Here is a 17,234-nt window from a genome sequence, read left to right as displayed (position 1 = left end):
TATCTGCTGTCAACTTCTATGTAAGGTAAAGAGAACTCTTGCCTCCGAAGCTTACAATCTAGACCTACACTGGTTTGATTACTCAAGAACGGGGCTACAGAGGATATTGAGGTTCATAGACCTAGGTCTAGATCATTTATTTATATAAAAAAATTTCAACACTGTTAAGATATAGAGAGAGCATAACGGTTTCAACAAGGTGCTGTCTCATTAAACGCCAACGACAAAAATACTGGTGCATCTGGGTATTTTTTAACAATATGTTTATTAACTAGCAGCGCCCCGTACTATGTGTATTAAATAGCAGTCAATGGGGGAGGACAGGGTTGAGAAACTGTTTGGCGGCAGGGCTGAAGGGTAACACAAGGAGTGTAAAGCTGCACCTTCTTACACGTTCGTCTATATTTGTCCTTAAGAACATGGTGTTAAAACCACACGGTTACACATTCACAACATATTTTCAACCAACACTTGATGTCTTTGAAGTTTCCTATCCTTATCTGAAGAGCTTACAATCTGTACAAACGTGCCTTCAAGGTATTGCTCAGGAACCCTTTGAGGGCCTTTCTGAAAGCCCCATTGGAAGTCACAGAGGACCGTAGACTGGGTCCATCATTTTGAAATGCACCCAAAATACAGAAGGAAAATGAAGTCTTCTATGTCTTGTACATGGATCCCCGAATGAGTCTGGAGTGTGGGTCTAATGCTCTGTATGTTCCTCACATGTTGCCTGCTTATGGACACCACAATCCGGGAGAAGAACTAGAAGCTGACATGTCTTAGCGTTCCACCAGCAGCAGCATCACAAACTTTTCAGGTGGTCTCTCAAACATGACGCTACTGCTGCATGCACGCTACTGTGGAGAATGATGAAGACCACCCTGAAGATCAGCGGGGTAAGTAGTCCTATATATACACACGTACTATTTAACCCGCTGACGTTATACAAACTCCCTCTCTTCTGAAGCGATATGAAGATTCTAAGCATTTCTGAATAATGAACTCCTGTAACGTCTATCCACACAAAATTAGGATGAAAATATAAGCACATTAGCAGCGGTATAGAAGTTGACAATTTTCATGGTTGGTATTTTTCTTCTTGGCACAGCTGCTTAATTCCTCTGTGCCCAATGGAGCCTCAAAAAGTACCTCTCTGATTAGAATTTAAAGCTCCACAGCAGACTTGCTTGTAATTAATGAAAACATTTAGTTTGCGATTCCATAATTATAAGTCTCTCCACCACATGCTAAGCACTGAAGCCTGAGGTGCCCTCTTGGTCCGCTTGCTCGCTTTCATTATACAGTGAGATACTAAGTTTGCCTTTAATTTTGCTATGTATTTAAAAAGGTCACGTTTATTTAAACACAGAGACGCAGAATATGCCGGCAGATAAGAGACATTCGAGCCATCTAGTCTCCCCGTTATTTAAATGTTACTAGCTTGTGATATCTGTAGGAGATATATATGGTAAGAATTAATATGAATGTTCGTGTGTGCAATTCAACAGGTTCGACACAAGCGTTGTGGGCAAAAAACAGCCTCGTGGCACAGTAAGAAGAGGATCTGTCAATGTAGGGAGAGACCAAGATGAAGTCCAAGATCACGATGAAGACCAAGATGAAGATCAAGACCAAGATGAAGATCAAGACCAAGATGAAGACCAAGATTAAGATGAAGACCAAGATTAAGATGAAGACCAAGATCAAGATAAAGACCAAGATCAAGATGAAGACCAAGATCAAGATGAAGACCAAGATTAAGATGAAGACCAAGATCAAGATGAAGACCAAGATCAAGATGAAGACCAAGATCAAGATAAAGACCAAGATCAAGATGAAGACCAAGATCAAGATGAAGACCAAGATCAAGATGAAGACCAAGATGGCTGGATATGCTCAGACGCACACCACATTTTTATGCTCACGTAGCATGCCGGATGCTGCAGCACCCAATTTGCCCCTGGCGTGGCAGATCAGTCAGTGTGTGGTGCTGTCAGGCTGCAGACCACCGAACATTAGCCCGCTGTGCCAGATGGGCAGTCCAGGCTTTGGAAGACCCATTAATAAATCAAATCCTATAGGCTTGTCAAACGTCTGTTTTTGTATTATGTATGCGGTTATGTAGTTAATGTCTTCGTCTCGATTCCTTCTGCATAGGTGGAAAGTCAAATGATCGGAGACATTAATCTTTCTGCTAGCTTGAGGAAACGAGACCAGATAAAGAAGATGTTGAGTGCTTTCTGTCCCCTTGGAGACTATGTGTGCCATATCCACAAGACCTCCAGACCTTCTATCAAGTGCGCTCATTGTGATTTATTGTTCTGCTACTTGTATATAAAAAAAAAACTAATCTACTTGTTAAAGTAACAAAAACTTTCATTCAGAAGTAGGTTAATTATCTTAGTTTGTTTGGAACTAAATACATTGTGACTGGGTTTCTTTCTAAAGAGCGGATAACTGATGTATCCAGAGGGGTAGAGTCCACTGGTCAGCCATGTGCCATACGCAGGGGTAAAAAGCATACGAGAAAAGAAAATCTTGCCAAACGGGTCCAATAAATATCATTTGAGTCATATATTAGGGTAATTTGGATTTCTGTATATCGCAGAGTAATCATTTCTTAATTTATGAGCTTGTCGGCGAATAGTCATGTCGCTATCGATCGCTCTGTCAATACGATTGTGTGTTCTGATTGCCTGTAGCATTGCTTGGTTAGTACAGCAAACCTCAGGCTTTCTTTCCATGACTATAATTTTCTGTAGAGCAACAACATCATGTTTTGGTCCAAGTAATATCTAAGAGTCAAAAGCCTTGCCAGGAGCTCACGGTCCTTGTAATATCGACAGATCCAGGCAATCAGCCTGATTGGCAGCCACGTGCCTGTCGTTGGGAATATACGAGGCAAAAAAACATGTATAAAGTTTAAAAAAAACATATATAAATATATATAAAAGCTACTTTTAGCATTTTTTTCAAGAATTAATTTTCTTTTTCTGCATATGGCTCCTGAATCTAAGACGAGACCAAAAGAGTGAATAAGGTCTTTGCAGCAGGAAGAAAATGGGCGACTAGATGGGGAGTAAGGATCTTGTCTGACGGCAGATTCTATGTTTCAAAATTAATAAAACATTAAGGCATTTTTTTTTGTCTTTTTTAACTATTTATCGCTTTTTCCATGACGGATCCGCCTTGTCTTCACCAGCATCCAGACCATAACTAGAATATTTTGCATTCAATGCAGTCATCGGAAATGACTATAACTCAGGAGAAGCCAACGTGCGACACATTATACGGAGCTGAACAACATGTTGTATGATGGATGGTTTCTCGGTCCTTGGGACGTTAAGTGGCAATATTTAATAGGTCGTATCCAATTAAGAGAAGACACCTGGAATGGATGTATATATGGTGGTGGAACTTCCGTGGTCATTTAGTGGATACATGAACCTTTCTGGTGGATTGAATAGGACTCATTTCTTAATCTCTAGCTCTAGTAACAATGTATCCAGGTCTGAGGAGCAGAACAAATGTGAGACTGACTGTAAAGAAAAGAAAAATACGGAATTCATACGCTGATAATAAAACGTGTTCAGACGTGACTTTATCTCCACTTTGAAATTGTAAAAGAGGCAGACTTTCTGTCGGTATAATTTGTGAGTGGACCAAGGTTGTCATGCGTTAGCGACCATCTATGATTATATGAACCTTCCTGAACCACTGAGCTGCTAATGTGGACTTAAAGATAACCCCCCTACAGGTTATTTAATGGCCGCTGTAAGCATACAACTCCCATAAGTGGACTAAAGATCATAATAGTTGACGTTCCTCATCAACTGGAGAGCTAACATCATATTTAAATCCGATTTCTTATACGCAATAAAGAACTATATACATTTTTAAAAAGTTGTCCTCATAACGGCAGGGGCTGCTCCTTTATGACAACATTCTGACCGAACTTCTTCCTTTTTCTTTTTTTTACCATAAAAACCTTCTTTTATCCAGCTGGCTGATGAAACACAACAACTTCTCCCTTTGTGATCTGCACATGAATTAACTATGATGTTTGTACAGAGGACTGCCAGCCTCGCTGCGTGTATTGCGTTTAAGAGACGAGAGGGATCCCAGAAGGTTGCGTATTTTTAAAGCTCGGATGGTCTGATGCGACACGCGTTAACGGGCCAAGAGATATGACACTTTGGTCTGTGGAGACCGGCAATTTCACATAGGAGGAAATCTGCATCGCTTCCATTGTACCTTTTCACACCACAGTGTTAATGGTTTAAACATGTCCTATAATACTAACATGCGCTGGCTTTGAAGGTCATTGTCGTGCATTTTGATATTTAAAGTTTAGCTAAAATACCACTTTGAGTGACATTAACAAGTTATATCCCCCCAGGCGAGAGCTGTCAACATTTCCAGAATATTTTATAGGGACGAATCAGTTTAAATTTGCTCTGTTTGCTGTTGACAGTAAATAACTGATTGTGTTATATTTATTCTTCAAAGGCAATCCCTCAGTGATTCCTAGGAAACCCAGATAAGATCCTTCTAAATGAGGTCTAAAAAATATTAATAGTCGTCTTTAATTGTTAAAAACCAAGTTTTATATCTTCTAAGCGGAGGTTCCTAAAATATATGAAGTCTGGTGCATCTTAATATATGTACAGTAGATACATAAATGTTGAAGGCAAACACACGTCCTTCAAGTTCCAAACCAAAAATATCCCTCAACTCCAATCTAATTTCTTCTTAGATCAGTCAATTACTATGTGTATCTTGTCTATCGTATTTGATACTCTCAGTTCTATAGAAGGTGGATTCTACATCTTTACTGTCCTCCCAGGAAGGAATGCCCTTTCTCTGCTTTGGTTTGAAATGTTCTTTTCTTCTGACTCAAGAGATGACATCAAGTTTGTCTCTTAGGAACATTAGTGTGACAGTTCACTGCCTGTCTCCTTCAAATAAATAAAATGGGTATTACTGTCATTTTAACATTTCTTTTGATGGCCCCAATAGCCTCCAGCATGTTTGTATAAACCCATCATATTAACTATTGACTTAAGCAGAGACTCGGTTCATGAGTTTAGTTCTAAGGACGCTCAAGAGTTTAGTTCTAAGGACGCTCAAGAGTTTAGTTCTAAGGACGCTCAAGAGTTTAGTTCTAAGGACGCTCAAGAGTTTAGTTCTAAGGACGCTCAAGATTTTAGTTCTAAGGAAGTTCAAGAGTTTAGTCTTAAGGAAGTTCAAGATTTTAGTTCTAAGGACGGTCAAGAGTTTAGTTCTAAGGACAGTCAAGAGTTTAGTTCTAAGGAGGCTCAAGAGTTTAGTTTTCAGGAAGTTCAAGAGTTTAGTTCTAAGGACGCTCAAGATTTTAGTTCTAAGGATGGTCAAGAGTTTATTTCTAAGGACGCTCAAGAGTTTAGTTCTAAGGACGCTCAAGATTTTAGTTCTAAGGACGCTCAAGATTTTAGTTCTAAGGACGGTCAAGAGTTTAGTTCTAAGGACGGTCAAGAGTTTAGTTCTAAGGACGCTCAAGAGTTTAGTTCTAATGACGCTCAAGAGTTTAGTTCTAAGGAAGTTCAAGAGTTAAGTTCTAAGGAAGTTCAAGATTTTAGTTCTAATGACGCTCAAGAGTTTAGTTCTAATGACGCTCAAGAGTTTAGTTCTAAGGATGGTCAAGAGTTTATTTCTAAGGACGCTCAAGAGTTTAGTTCTAAGGACGCTCAAGATTTTAGTTCTAAGGACGCTCAAGATTTTAGTTCTAAGGACGGTCAAGAGTTTAGTTCTAAGGACGGTCAAGAGTTTAGTTCTAAGGACGCTCAAGAGTTTAGTTCTAATGACGCTCAAGAGTTTAGTTCTAAGGAAGTTCAAGAGTTCAGTTCTAAGGAAGTTCAAGATTTTAGTTCTAATGACGCTCAAGAGTTTAGTTCTAAGGGCGCTTGAGAGTTTAGTTCTAATGACGCTCAAGAGTTTAGCTCTAAGGTCACTGGAATTAAGTTGATGTCATTATTTCTGGACACTTTCAGGTGGTGTCACTTACATTGTCTTAGAAAAAGGTCACAGACCAAAAAGTTTTTGAGTTGGATAATCTTCACTCAAGAATAATCTCAAGCCAAATTGTGTCCTTTACGTATCTAGAGCACCTAGCCTTCCCTACAGCCATATTTCCGTGGTAAACAACATTAGTAAGAGCTTCTCCAGCAAGAAGGACCAAGCCGGCCCTCCATAATGCATTGCTAATATGAGGATAATTTTTGGTATCACCTTACTGATTAAACAGTTTATTGTAAGAGTGACGTTAGTGAGAGCAGCTCATCTGTGAGAACATTCTGCTTTACTGGTAGGGTAGTAGATACCTGGAATAGACCCCAGTAGAGATGATACAGTCAAACACAAAATTCAAGAAAGTTCAGGATATGTATAAAAGCTATCCTAAAGAATTAATAAGTAAAAGGGCAATGCAAAATGGGCCATCATCTACATGTCTATATATCTTGGTTGCTTTAGGGAATAATGGGGATGATGCCCCTTTAAATGCCATTTGCTGGAAGATCTCTATGTGAAATATCAAAATACCACTTCTATAAATATAAAATGACTTCTGCTTTCATGGACAGTTCAATTAACATTGTTGAAAATGATAAAAAAAAAAAAACCAAAAAAAACAGATAAAAGAAAAGAAAAAAAAGATAAAATAAGGACCGTCTCACCAAATTTATTTGCTTTACTCTCACTATTTCTACTTTTACCATAGTAGAGAAGAGACTGGGAGGTTCAGATGTGGCAGCTCGTAGTATATTTTCTATAGCCTCTGAAGTCAAAGACAAATTAATATCACGCTGCGCGGAACATTCTGTTGGTCACGGCGCAAATGCATTACAATAGTATTTGAAGTAACTGTGAGACATCAGATGAATTGGCCAAATTCTGTACTGCAGCATTTTTTTTTTAATGAGAAATAGCATAATTTCTCAAGAAGAAAGATGCAAACACAAGGCTTTCCCTTAAAGTGTTATTTTTCCAAAATCCTACATTTTACGGTCCTATGCACTAAACAAACCCATGTAATGTGTATATATATATATATATATATACTTATTAAACCTTATATATATATATATACAATGGGAGAACTTCCTGTTTTCTCCATTATCTCCTTCCTGTTGTTAAGTTGCTGATTGTTGCTGATTGGCTCCTGCAGCCTTTACCACGGTGTGAGGAGGAGAAAATGTGTAAATTTACCAGTTATGCCACAGATTTTGGGTTTAAATATAATAAAATAAATTTAAATTCATATAAATGTGATAAATACAGTTTATTCAGCAAGAGGCTTGTGACGTATGTGTCATGTGACCAATTGCGTCTTCGCACAATCAATATTTCAGCGGGTGGGAATTTTTCTCCCACTGTTGTATTCCTCAATCCTGTATCTATATCTTCCAGCACAATTTTACTGCTAGGACTCACACAATATAAATGTCTTTTTTTTGGTCAAAAATCTCCTTTTCTCTTTCTTTTTGTTTATCTTCCATAAACTACCTGATTTTGCGTATCATTTTCCCAAAATATGAGGCCATATGTGCCTCAGCAAACATTATGCGTGGAGTAAATTAAAGCGAGGCTGGTAATTAGGAAATAAGGAAATTATTGCGGACCTGAAAGAGTAAATCAGAGGTATTAAACCACTCTCCGTTTCCTCTCAAGCACTTAAGTGTACCATAAAAATCTAATGTCATAGTGATAAACATTTAGCAGAAATACATTTTGTCGGAGAGAACAAAAAAAATAAGAAAATACACAAAAATAAAAAGGAGAAAACCCCTAACGCTGTATTTTTTTTTTTTTTTTGGCTGCTATAAAGATAAAATTTATCAACCAGAGGGAACGCTTCCAATTTGAGTTAATCTGACTTTTGGTCTAATGGAAATTACTGGGATCTTTCATTGTCTTAATGTAAACAGAACTTTAATACGATAGCGGGTTCTTGTTCATATTTAGTGACACCTGCACGGGTTTTCATACTCCCCAAATGTCCTGCTTCAGGAGAGACCAAGTCCCTTCGTTGTCCCCTGTTGCCCCCTGTTCTTTAGGAGCGTAGAATGTTTGCTGGTTGTAAGGGTATCACAGGGTTCTCCAGCAGGTAATGTGTTAATAAAAATGGAGTCCTGGGGAAGCCCCTTCTAGTGACTCTAGTGTGGAGGTCTATGTACCCTCTCCACTGGCAATTCCTCGTGTTCTGTACACTGCCTGTTGCTAGGCGACCAGGTATGATGTCATATCCCAGCACTCTGCAACATCAGCTGTGACGGTTCATTTTTTGGCAGCTTTGTGCGATAAACCCAGATTAACATGCCCCGGGTGGGATATTTAAACACGACTATTATTACTACTGAGGGTTACGTTTTTTTCTCCACTGTTTTTAGCTTTTTTTTTACAACCAGAAGCAATGTAGGAAGCTTTAAATCGCTAAAAAGGGGATTTATTGCCCAAGTACCTATATGAAAAGCTCAAAGAAAACACACTGCCCCGTTATCCTCTCTCGTGATTAGTAGAGTAACATTTATAATATTTTTTGATATGTTAATTGTTTATTGTCCTCATTTACCCTCTTCTTTAACAAAAATGAAATTTAATATGGCAGAACTGTTCAAAATCTTGGGAAATTAAAAAAAAAAAAAAAACTTTTTGTCTTTTATTATAGATACGGGTTTGGAGATATGGAGGACAAAACCCCCGAAAGGCATTTTTGTCAATATAAAGATTGTAGACCTACCTGTCTCCTCAGATCCCTCGTTTTCTTGGTCATCTTGTCGATGGCGATGTTTAGTGGGTCGCCCTTCTCTTTCCGTCCCGTCTAAAAGAAATTAAATAGACGTAAATTTTTGTCCAAACCAACTTTGTATTCAGGATGCTTCTAGAAAAAAAACCTCAATGTTAGGTAACACAAATTAATACAATTTAGTGAGATATAGTGAGATTTGCACGGACGCTCGAGAATAAGTTAGGGACAGTAGGGCAGCTTGGCAGTAGAGTGGCCAAAAAAATCAGGACTGTCCCAACTAACACAGGACGCTTGGGAGCCTGATTAAATGACGTGTATGCAACTTATAGAATTCACTGAACGTGGAGACCACAATAGACTTCCATCTAGAGGTTCCATCTTCTTTTCTTTTTCTCATCAAGTAGAGGTTTTCATGAGGTCCCATTGTAAGCACAGTTGGCTCTGGTGGGTCCACCTCTGCCTTGGCCATAAAGAAAGACAATCATCCAGGTTATCTTGCCCATGAATTCTGTATTAGATGGGCTTCTAGAGATGGGCCAGCCAGGGTCGGCTCCAACCCAACGCAAAGCTTAGCCCGTTCGTCAAAAGGGGAAGAACGCAAGTGAGAACGAAGCCAAGGTGGCTGAAATGCCTCCTCTCCTTCAGCCCTTGGGTCTGTCTCACCGGAGGACTATTGGCATCGAGTCCTACAGTTGGGTGAGCGGACATTGACTTGAGCCAGGCAAGAAGACGGCTCTTGGCTCACTAAACACTCATTGATATTTATACATAAGATGATTACAAGTTCCCTTTAAATGATGTTTTAATTCACTAAGTCATGTGACTAAGAGACACTTAAGAATCTTAGTATCTAACAGAACAACAGTCAAAAGGCACAAGAAAGTCTTAACTAAAGCGAATATACAAATAAAGTGCCACCAATATCTCCCCCCCCCAAAACATAATAAAAAAGTGAAATTGTCGCGGGACACATGAGCATCCCCTGTGTTTTTAATGCCAAAAACTTCATAAAGAGGCATGAAAAGTATTTTCATTTTATTATTTTTTGTACCACTGCCAGAAAAAAACAACATTAAATCTCATTTTAAGCCCTTGAAAAACGGGATAGGATCTATAAACACCCATCCTCAAAAACTCAATAATTCCTCTATTTTAAACGTTTTTATCTCGCCCGTTCAAAATGACTTCCCCGGCTTCTCCAGTTAGAAATCTTTTTGCTTATTCCATATATTGCCGCTCCTAGGTGCCAGAATCTCGGTATATCCCACTCAAACAATAACAGGTATTTCTACTAAAGAAAAATAGCTTTAAAAAAAATTCTCTATTTCCAGAATTATGATTATTAACGCCGTATTTCCAAAGTATACATTTACAAAGCAAATAAAGAACGCGCGCTATAAATATAAATTAGATTATAGGCTGTTTGTGCTGCGATTGTACCGTTAACAATGCAATCATTCTGGAATTCACCTAAAAAAAAAAAAAAAAAAGGTTTTCGGCGAGATTATTAATCAGGTCTAGCAAACTGCGAAACGCGTAGCGTGAAGTGGAAGCTGATTTTAGGGTTCATGGGGAGCAGAAAATTACATATTGCTGGGGTGGGTTAATAATGGAGCGAAGGGGGGCAATTGACCCAGAGCCCCCCTGGGTATCAAATATTTCTGAAATAAAAAATATATTAAATTTAAATGGGTCATTATTTCAGTATATTTTTAAAGAGGGATTCTGGTATAAACAGCACTTCGGTATCTTAAAACAGGGCTTGACAAATTTGTTATAAATCTAGGAGCCAGCTAAAAAAGTTAGGAGCCAGGACTTTTTTTTGCCCCTGCACCCACACTTTGCCCCAGCACCCAGTCTCACACTTTGCCATGCTCCTCCCCCCACTTACACAACCATGCTATCACACACACTCACTCATTCATATACTCACTCATGCACCCTCCTTCACCCCCTTACCTGCACTGCAGATCTCTCACACGCAGACTTCCATAGGGGCCCTGCTGCTTCTATCTCTGTCTCTCTGCACGAACTTCTCTTGTCCCGCCCACTGGGAGGAGGAACAGAGCAGTCATGTGACTGCTTCCTGTGGCCACTCCAGCACAAGAGACGTTGCTTGCACATTAAGAGCAACACACAGCTAAGCAGTGCGGCCCCTGCGGGGATTATTTTCGGCCGTTTTTTTGTAAAAGAAATTCGGCATTTTGCCGAACATGTGTTTCGGCCACCGGTTTGGCTCACAAACACCTAGGCGCCAGGACAAAATTATCAGTCGCCATGGCGACCTGGCACCTGGGATTTGTGGAGCCCTGTCTTAAAAAATGAGATATTTTTAGTTTGTATTTGCAGGATTTGGGGATTTTTATTTAAAAGTAAGGAATTGTTGCAGATACAGGCTTAATTCTGTGGCAAAACTCTATTTAGCTCTATCTTGAAGTTCTCGTCACTCTTCCAAAGGCCAACTGAACCAATCAACAACAATCAGCAACTTAACCCTAGAGGAGAGATAACCCAACGAGGGGGACTAGATCTGCAGATCTTGAGAACAGGTAGTAAAGTTGCCTGTTGCCATGGCATATACATATAGGGTTATAATATATATTTATATATATATTGGTGACATTAATCTGTATTTACCATTAAATAGGATTATTTAACATATAAAATGTAAAGTGTAGATTTTGGAAGAGTAACAGGTCACATGCCAGGCTTTACATTAAATGTATGGTTTGGTGGAGTAATAAGGCCAACAATTAAGGACGAAAAGGCCGTCCATGAGCGGTGATCTGGCTATTGCACCTCTTACCCGAGTTTTGTCTAAAGGCTGTCCTGTACAGCGGGCAATTACTTTCAAGGGATCCATGTATAAAGTGGGTACAGAGGCAAAAGGTGATCATTGTTGACCTCATTTGCATGCGCCTACCCAGAATCCCTTGTGGTTGTGGCAGAGCATTTGCACTGAAAAAAACTCATCTTATAATTGAGCAAATACAGTATAAATGTGTGTATATGTATGTATATATATGTATATATATACTGTGTTTTTTTATATATGAATAACTTATGATTAGAGGAGAACTTTAGGAAAAATCCTAGTATTCTACTGAGAAATCGTTCCCGTTTCTTTAATGAATGTCGTTCTCCAAGAACCCCATAAGAGGTACCCAAAATCCCACTTTTAAAATTGGATGATATTTCGTTCTGCTCCCATTTAAAAAGTCACATAAAACACGAGAAAAGTAATCTCTGCCTCTATTTATACCTTTTAATTATCTACAGCCGTTTGACAACATTTCACGTTGGCTTATTTGGGATCCCTTCACGCTTTCCCGTGTAAAAGCGACGTTCGCAGCCCCGTTTTAACTGAAGATTTGTGTTTTTGTCCTTTTTTTTTTTTATACCAAACACACAAGGCTAAAAATACCTAGAGCTATGTAAATGGCGGGAGGAGCGAGGGCGCTGTGCATCCCGGGCAGATGTTCGGCTTTTATCTACACCGGGATTTACTGACTTCGCTGAAGTAGGGATCAGGAGGAAGCAGATATCACTGTCAGGAGATCAAGGACTCACACATGACAGGTCAGGACTCCCGCAGCCGCCCCGGCTCCTGGATTTTTAATGGCAGTCCCCGGGAGCCGGCAGACATCAAACTACTCAGAGCACCGAAGAAGAGGCAGCGATCACACAGCGGATATTATGGATAAATCTCCGTGCAAATGAGATACAGATACACCCTGCATGCTGTGTAATTTAGTGCAATAAAACAGTAATACCCCCAGTGCTGTATACAATAATAACTCCCAGTGCTGTATACAGTCATATAACCCCCCGCGCTGTATACAGTCATATAACCCCCCGCGCTGTATACAGTAATATAACCCCCCAGCACTGTTTACAGTAATAAAACCCCCAGCGCTGTATACAGTAATATAACCCCCCGCGCTGTATACAGTAATATAAACCCCTGCGCTGTATACAGTAATATAACCCCCCGCGCTGTATACAGTAATATAAACCCCTGCGCTGTATACAGTAATATAACCCCCAGCGCTGTATAGAGTAATAACCCCCAGCGCTGTATACAGTAATATAACCCCCCAGCACTGTATACAGTAATATAACCCCCAGCGCTGTATACAGTAATATAACCCCCAGCGCTGTATACAGTAATATAACCCCCCAGCGCTGTATACAGTAATATAACCCGCCAGCACTGTATACAGTAATATATCCCCCAGCACTGTATACAGTAATATAACCCCTAGCGCTGTATACAGTAATATAACCACTCAGCGCTGTATACAGTAATATAACCCCCAGCGCTGTATAAAGTAATATAACCCCCAGCGCTGTATACATTAATATAACCCCCAGTGCTGTATACAGTAATATAACCCCCAGCGCTGTATAAAGTAATATAACCCCCAGCGCTGTATACATTAATATAACCCCCAGTGCTGTATACAGTAATATAATCCCCAGCGCTGTATACAGTAATATAACCCCCCAGCGCTGTATACAGTAATATAACCCGCCAGCACTGTATACAGTAATATATCCCCCAGCACTGTATACAGTAATATAACCCCCCCGCGCTGTATACAGTAATATAACCCCCAGTATAGTAGTCGGCTGATGACTAAAACCTGGTTTTATCTCATTTTGTTCCAAGAAACCCCATTTATCTGCAGACCTGGAGCCGCCGTTACTGTCAGTCATGTGATATTTTGGGTGACTTTGGGTGGCAATGCTTATGACGTCATTTCCTCCATTGTCTTTCATTAGTCAGAGAGTCCATCAGGGTGACTGAGGCTGACCCATTCTATCGTTCCCCGCAGGCAGTGCTTGTCTAGTTTGTTTAGTAGATTGGGGATCAGATAACAGAGCGAGAATTCATACAGCTGTCTGAATACATTATATTACGGGCCAAAAACTACAACTATTAAAAAAAATATTTTTGAAAACTAGAAATTTTAAAACAGTCTGCGGTGCTCTTAATAAATATTTACTGGGTGATGTGGACAATCTTCCTTCGGGAACATGTGACTTCTCCCGCTCATTGTATTTACACATATTGTTCATGCCTGTTACATACATGTATATGTACATATATCACTGTGTGTGTGTATGTTTTATCTATTAGCCGGTCGTGTTTCGGTCTCCACGTCAAAGGTGAAGCTAAACTAACAACGGTCTCGGAGAGGCTCGTACTTCACGCTCTCATCTCGGCCAGCGGGTGCGTTCTGCGACCGAGTTTATTGGCAATCTTTATAACACGCTTTTTTTATCCTGTCCAATTCTCCATGCTGTCACTTCTACTTGTCGGCCGCGTGTATGTCTGCCCGTACACAGCGACTATTTTCCACTTTCGTGTTATTTCTCGACTTGTGTTCTTCTTATTTTCTCCTCATTTCCCGGCTATCAGTAACATCATATCAGACAGGGATTAAATCGGGCCGCGCTTTCAATAGGGGACATCGGAAATAGAGATCCGACTATACATACATTTTCTGATTAGAGAGGCAAGCCCAAATTAATGATAAATAAAGATTCAGACCTAAATCGGTCCTTCGTCCCGTCTTAGATTCAGGAGCCGTATGCCATGTCTATGCAGGGGCACTTGGAGCACCACGCTTGTCATAGAGCCTTAAAAGTATTCATTTTTATTCGATGTTTCATTGTTCATAGAGCTCTAAACTTTTCCTTTACTGAGAGGGTGGTAGATAAATGGAACAGCCTCCCAGCAGAAGTGGTAGAGGTTAAGACAGTGAGGGAATTTAAACATGCATGGGATAGGCATGTAACTTCTATATGCCTATCCCATGCATATATATATATATATATTTCTTCCAATTGCGATACATATATTGACAACTCTCATCAATTTTCCTGAAAATTATTATTTACAGCTAAGGATAGAATGCAAATATTTTTTCTATTAAATGTATATATATATATATATATATATAATTTTTTTTATATATTTTTATATAATTTTTTATTTATATTTTTTTTATATATATAATTTTTTTATTTATATATATTATTTTATAATATATTTTATATTATTTTTTAATATATGTTTTTATATATATTTTTATATTATTTTAATTTATATTTTTATATTATTTTTTATATATATATGTATGTTTATATATATACGCATTTATTCCCTTTCTAGGCTGCCTAATTTAACACAAAGCTTTGAAGTCATAGATTAAGTCCTAATTATTACATCCATCACCGAGGTGCTGCGAGCAACAAAACCCCCCCATAAACAATGAAAATAATAATAGAAATGTTTTGTTTTTTTAAATCCATTATGATTCCAGAGTTTAGAACGGGCCTGGCGGGGGGTGCTGGAGATTGCAGGGCTCGGCGGCGGGAGGAAGCAGCGGGAGACACGTGTAAGTACTGTGCGGAGCCCATGCTGGCTTTCATGTAGATACATCAGGGGCAACAACAAGAAAAAGAACAAACAAAGCTCTTTATTACAATAGAGGTTTAGGGAACCTCGTTACGATAAGGTTTATGTTATAATTGTAGAAGGAGTTTGCATATCAAGAAAGCAGCAAGAAATGACGAGGCTGATCTTAAAAACGGAAAGTTATATCCCTGTATACTCTTCTCTTGCTAAGAAATCTCCCAGTCCGTATTTAAAGACATCTATTGAATTTGACAGAACAATCTCTGTGGGCAGCGGATTCCACATCTTTACTGCTCTTACTGTAAAAACCTTTTTACGCTGCTTTAGGTGTAGGAAACTCTGTCCTTCAAACCTCAAACAAAAAAATGACCTCTTGTTCTTGAGTCCTTCCTTCAGAAAAAAACGGCCAGGCGTTAATGGGGCTGAATGGGTCTTACCTGCCGTCAAATTCTGTTTCCCCAGAGAACAGGGCAGACAAGATATACTTAGTGATTTTGGGTGATCTTGAAGTCCTAGGCCCTAGTTGAGCGGAGCTGTTGGCCGGCCGGCCACTCCTGGGAAGGTTCTCCACCGTTCCAAGTTTTCTCCATATCTAGATAATGGCTCTCCTCGTTCTTTGCCGGAGTCCCGGAGCCTTAAAAATGTTTTTGTAGCCCTTTCCAGACAGATAGATGTCAATGACGTTATCATTTGTTCTTAAATGTCTTTAGATGGCGGCATCACGCGCTGCTTTTTGAGATCTTCCAGTTGACTTCACTTAGCAAGCCGGGTTCTATTTAATCAGCGCATAGATGGAACAGGCCTGGCAGTCATCACGCCTGGTTCTGTCCGGTGAAACTTAACCCAATTATCAATTAAATTTGGTTAATTGGTTGCTTTAGTAACTGAGGGGCAATTACTTTTTCCCATAGGGCCAGGTAGGGTTGGAGAGCTTTCTTCCTTCTATTCATGTTGCGTTTTGGGTTTACTTGGGTTATCTTGGTCTAATATTAAACTGCGTTGGATGATCTGAAACATTTAACTGCAACAAATATGTAAAAATAGAGGAAATCGGGAAGGGGAGAAATACTTTTTTCACCGCCCTCTATTCTGAAGGTCCTGGAGATTCATGTCCACTTCTGGCCGCGAGAGGAGAAGTTTAATGGATTTTAGGATCTTAATAAAAGGCTGTGTGACTACTTATTATATTAATGGTGCTCAAAGTGTTGCCAAAATATACTTATAGTCAAACAGAATGAAAGGCACAGAAAGTTCTAAGAATACTCGGAAATGATTTGCTATATTACAGGTACGACGCTTAACCCAAGGGAGTCACGGTCATGGCTGATAGCTCTATAGAACCATCATTCGGTTTGATTCCTCATAGCTTGTTCCACTTTTTATTGGGGGCATCAGAGGATTTTCCACTAAACTGCGTGCTGTGGATGGGCTGTAGGTTACAGTCTGCTGAGAATTTGGCTGAAGATCTGCCCCCGTCTAGTTGCCCCTTTTTCTCTGCTGTAGAGACTCGGACCGTAATCAGTCGTTGGTCTCCTCTTAGATTCAGGAGCCGTATGTCTATCCAATGCATGTTTAGATCCCCCCCTGTGTATTACCCTCTACCACTTCTACTGGGATGCTGTTCCACCTAACACCCTCTCAGTACCCTACCTTAATGAATTTTAATAATTATCAGAATAGATATTTAAAAAAAAACCGAAAAACTTGCTTTTTTGTGTCTGTAACAAAACGATGGGTTTGCACAAGTCAACCATCGCTTCACGAGCGCAGGCAGTTCACGCGGAGAGATGGAGCCAGCTCCCTAAAGTCCCCTGTAGTGTGCCTTCAAGCCCTCGCCGCACATTCTGTCGGATCTCCGGGGAGGAAAACGAGCCGGGCTACATGCCAGAGACATTTAGGCACACGGCAGTCGCAGGGAAGAAAGATGTTTCTCTGCGCTCAACATTCCAGCTCTCTGTGCAACTTAACCCTACCATAGAATCAGAGCTGGTCAAAGAGGCAATTAAGCTCCTTGGGGCGAGC

At 39.7% G+C, this 17,234-nt stretch overlaps 1 protein-coding gene across 2 annotated transcripts in view; it reads right to left on the bottom strand.

Moving 5' to 3' along the window:
• Positions 1-17,234, bottom strand: part of CTNNA2 (catenin alpha 2) — a 609,640-nt gene that overhangs the window by 163,726 nt on the left and 428,680 nt on the right. For both annotated transcript variants that reach the window (XM_053458129.1, XM_053458130.1), the window contains exon 8: positions 8,777-8,857. In XM_053458129.1, coding sequence (XP_053314104.1) covers positions 8,777-8,857 — 81 coding nt within the window. The remainder of the gene's footprint in view (positions 1-8,776; positions 8,858-17,234) is intronic.

This window comes from Spea bombifrons, chromosome 1 (assembly GCF_027358695.1).
Source record: "Spea bombifrons isolate aSpeBom1 chromosome 1, aSpeBom1.2.pri, whole genome shotgun sequence".
Lineage (NCBI taxonomy): Eukaryota > Metazoa > Chordata > Amphibia > Anura > Pelobatidae > Spea > Spea bombifrons.
This window is presented reverse-complemented; position numbering and strand designations above follow the sequence as displayed.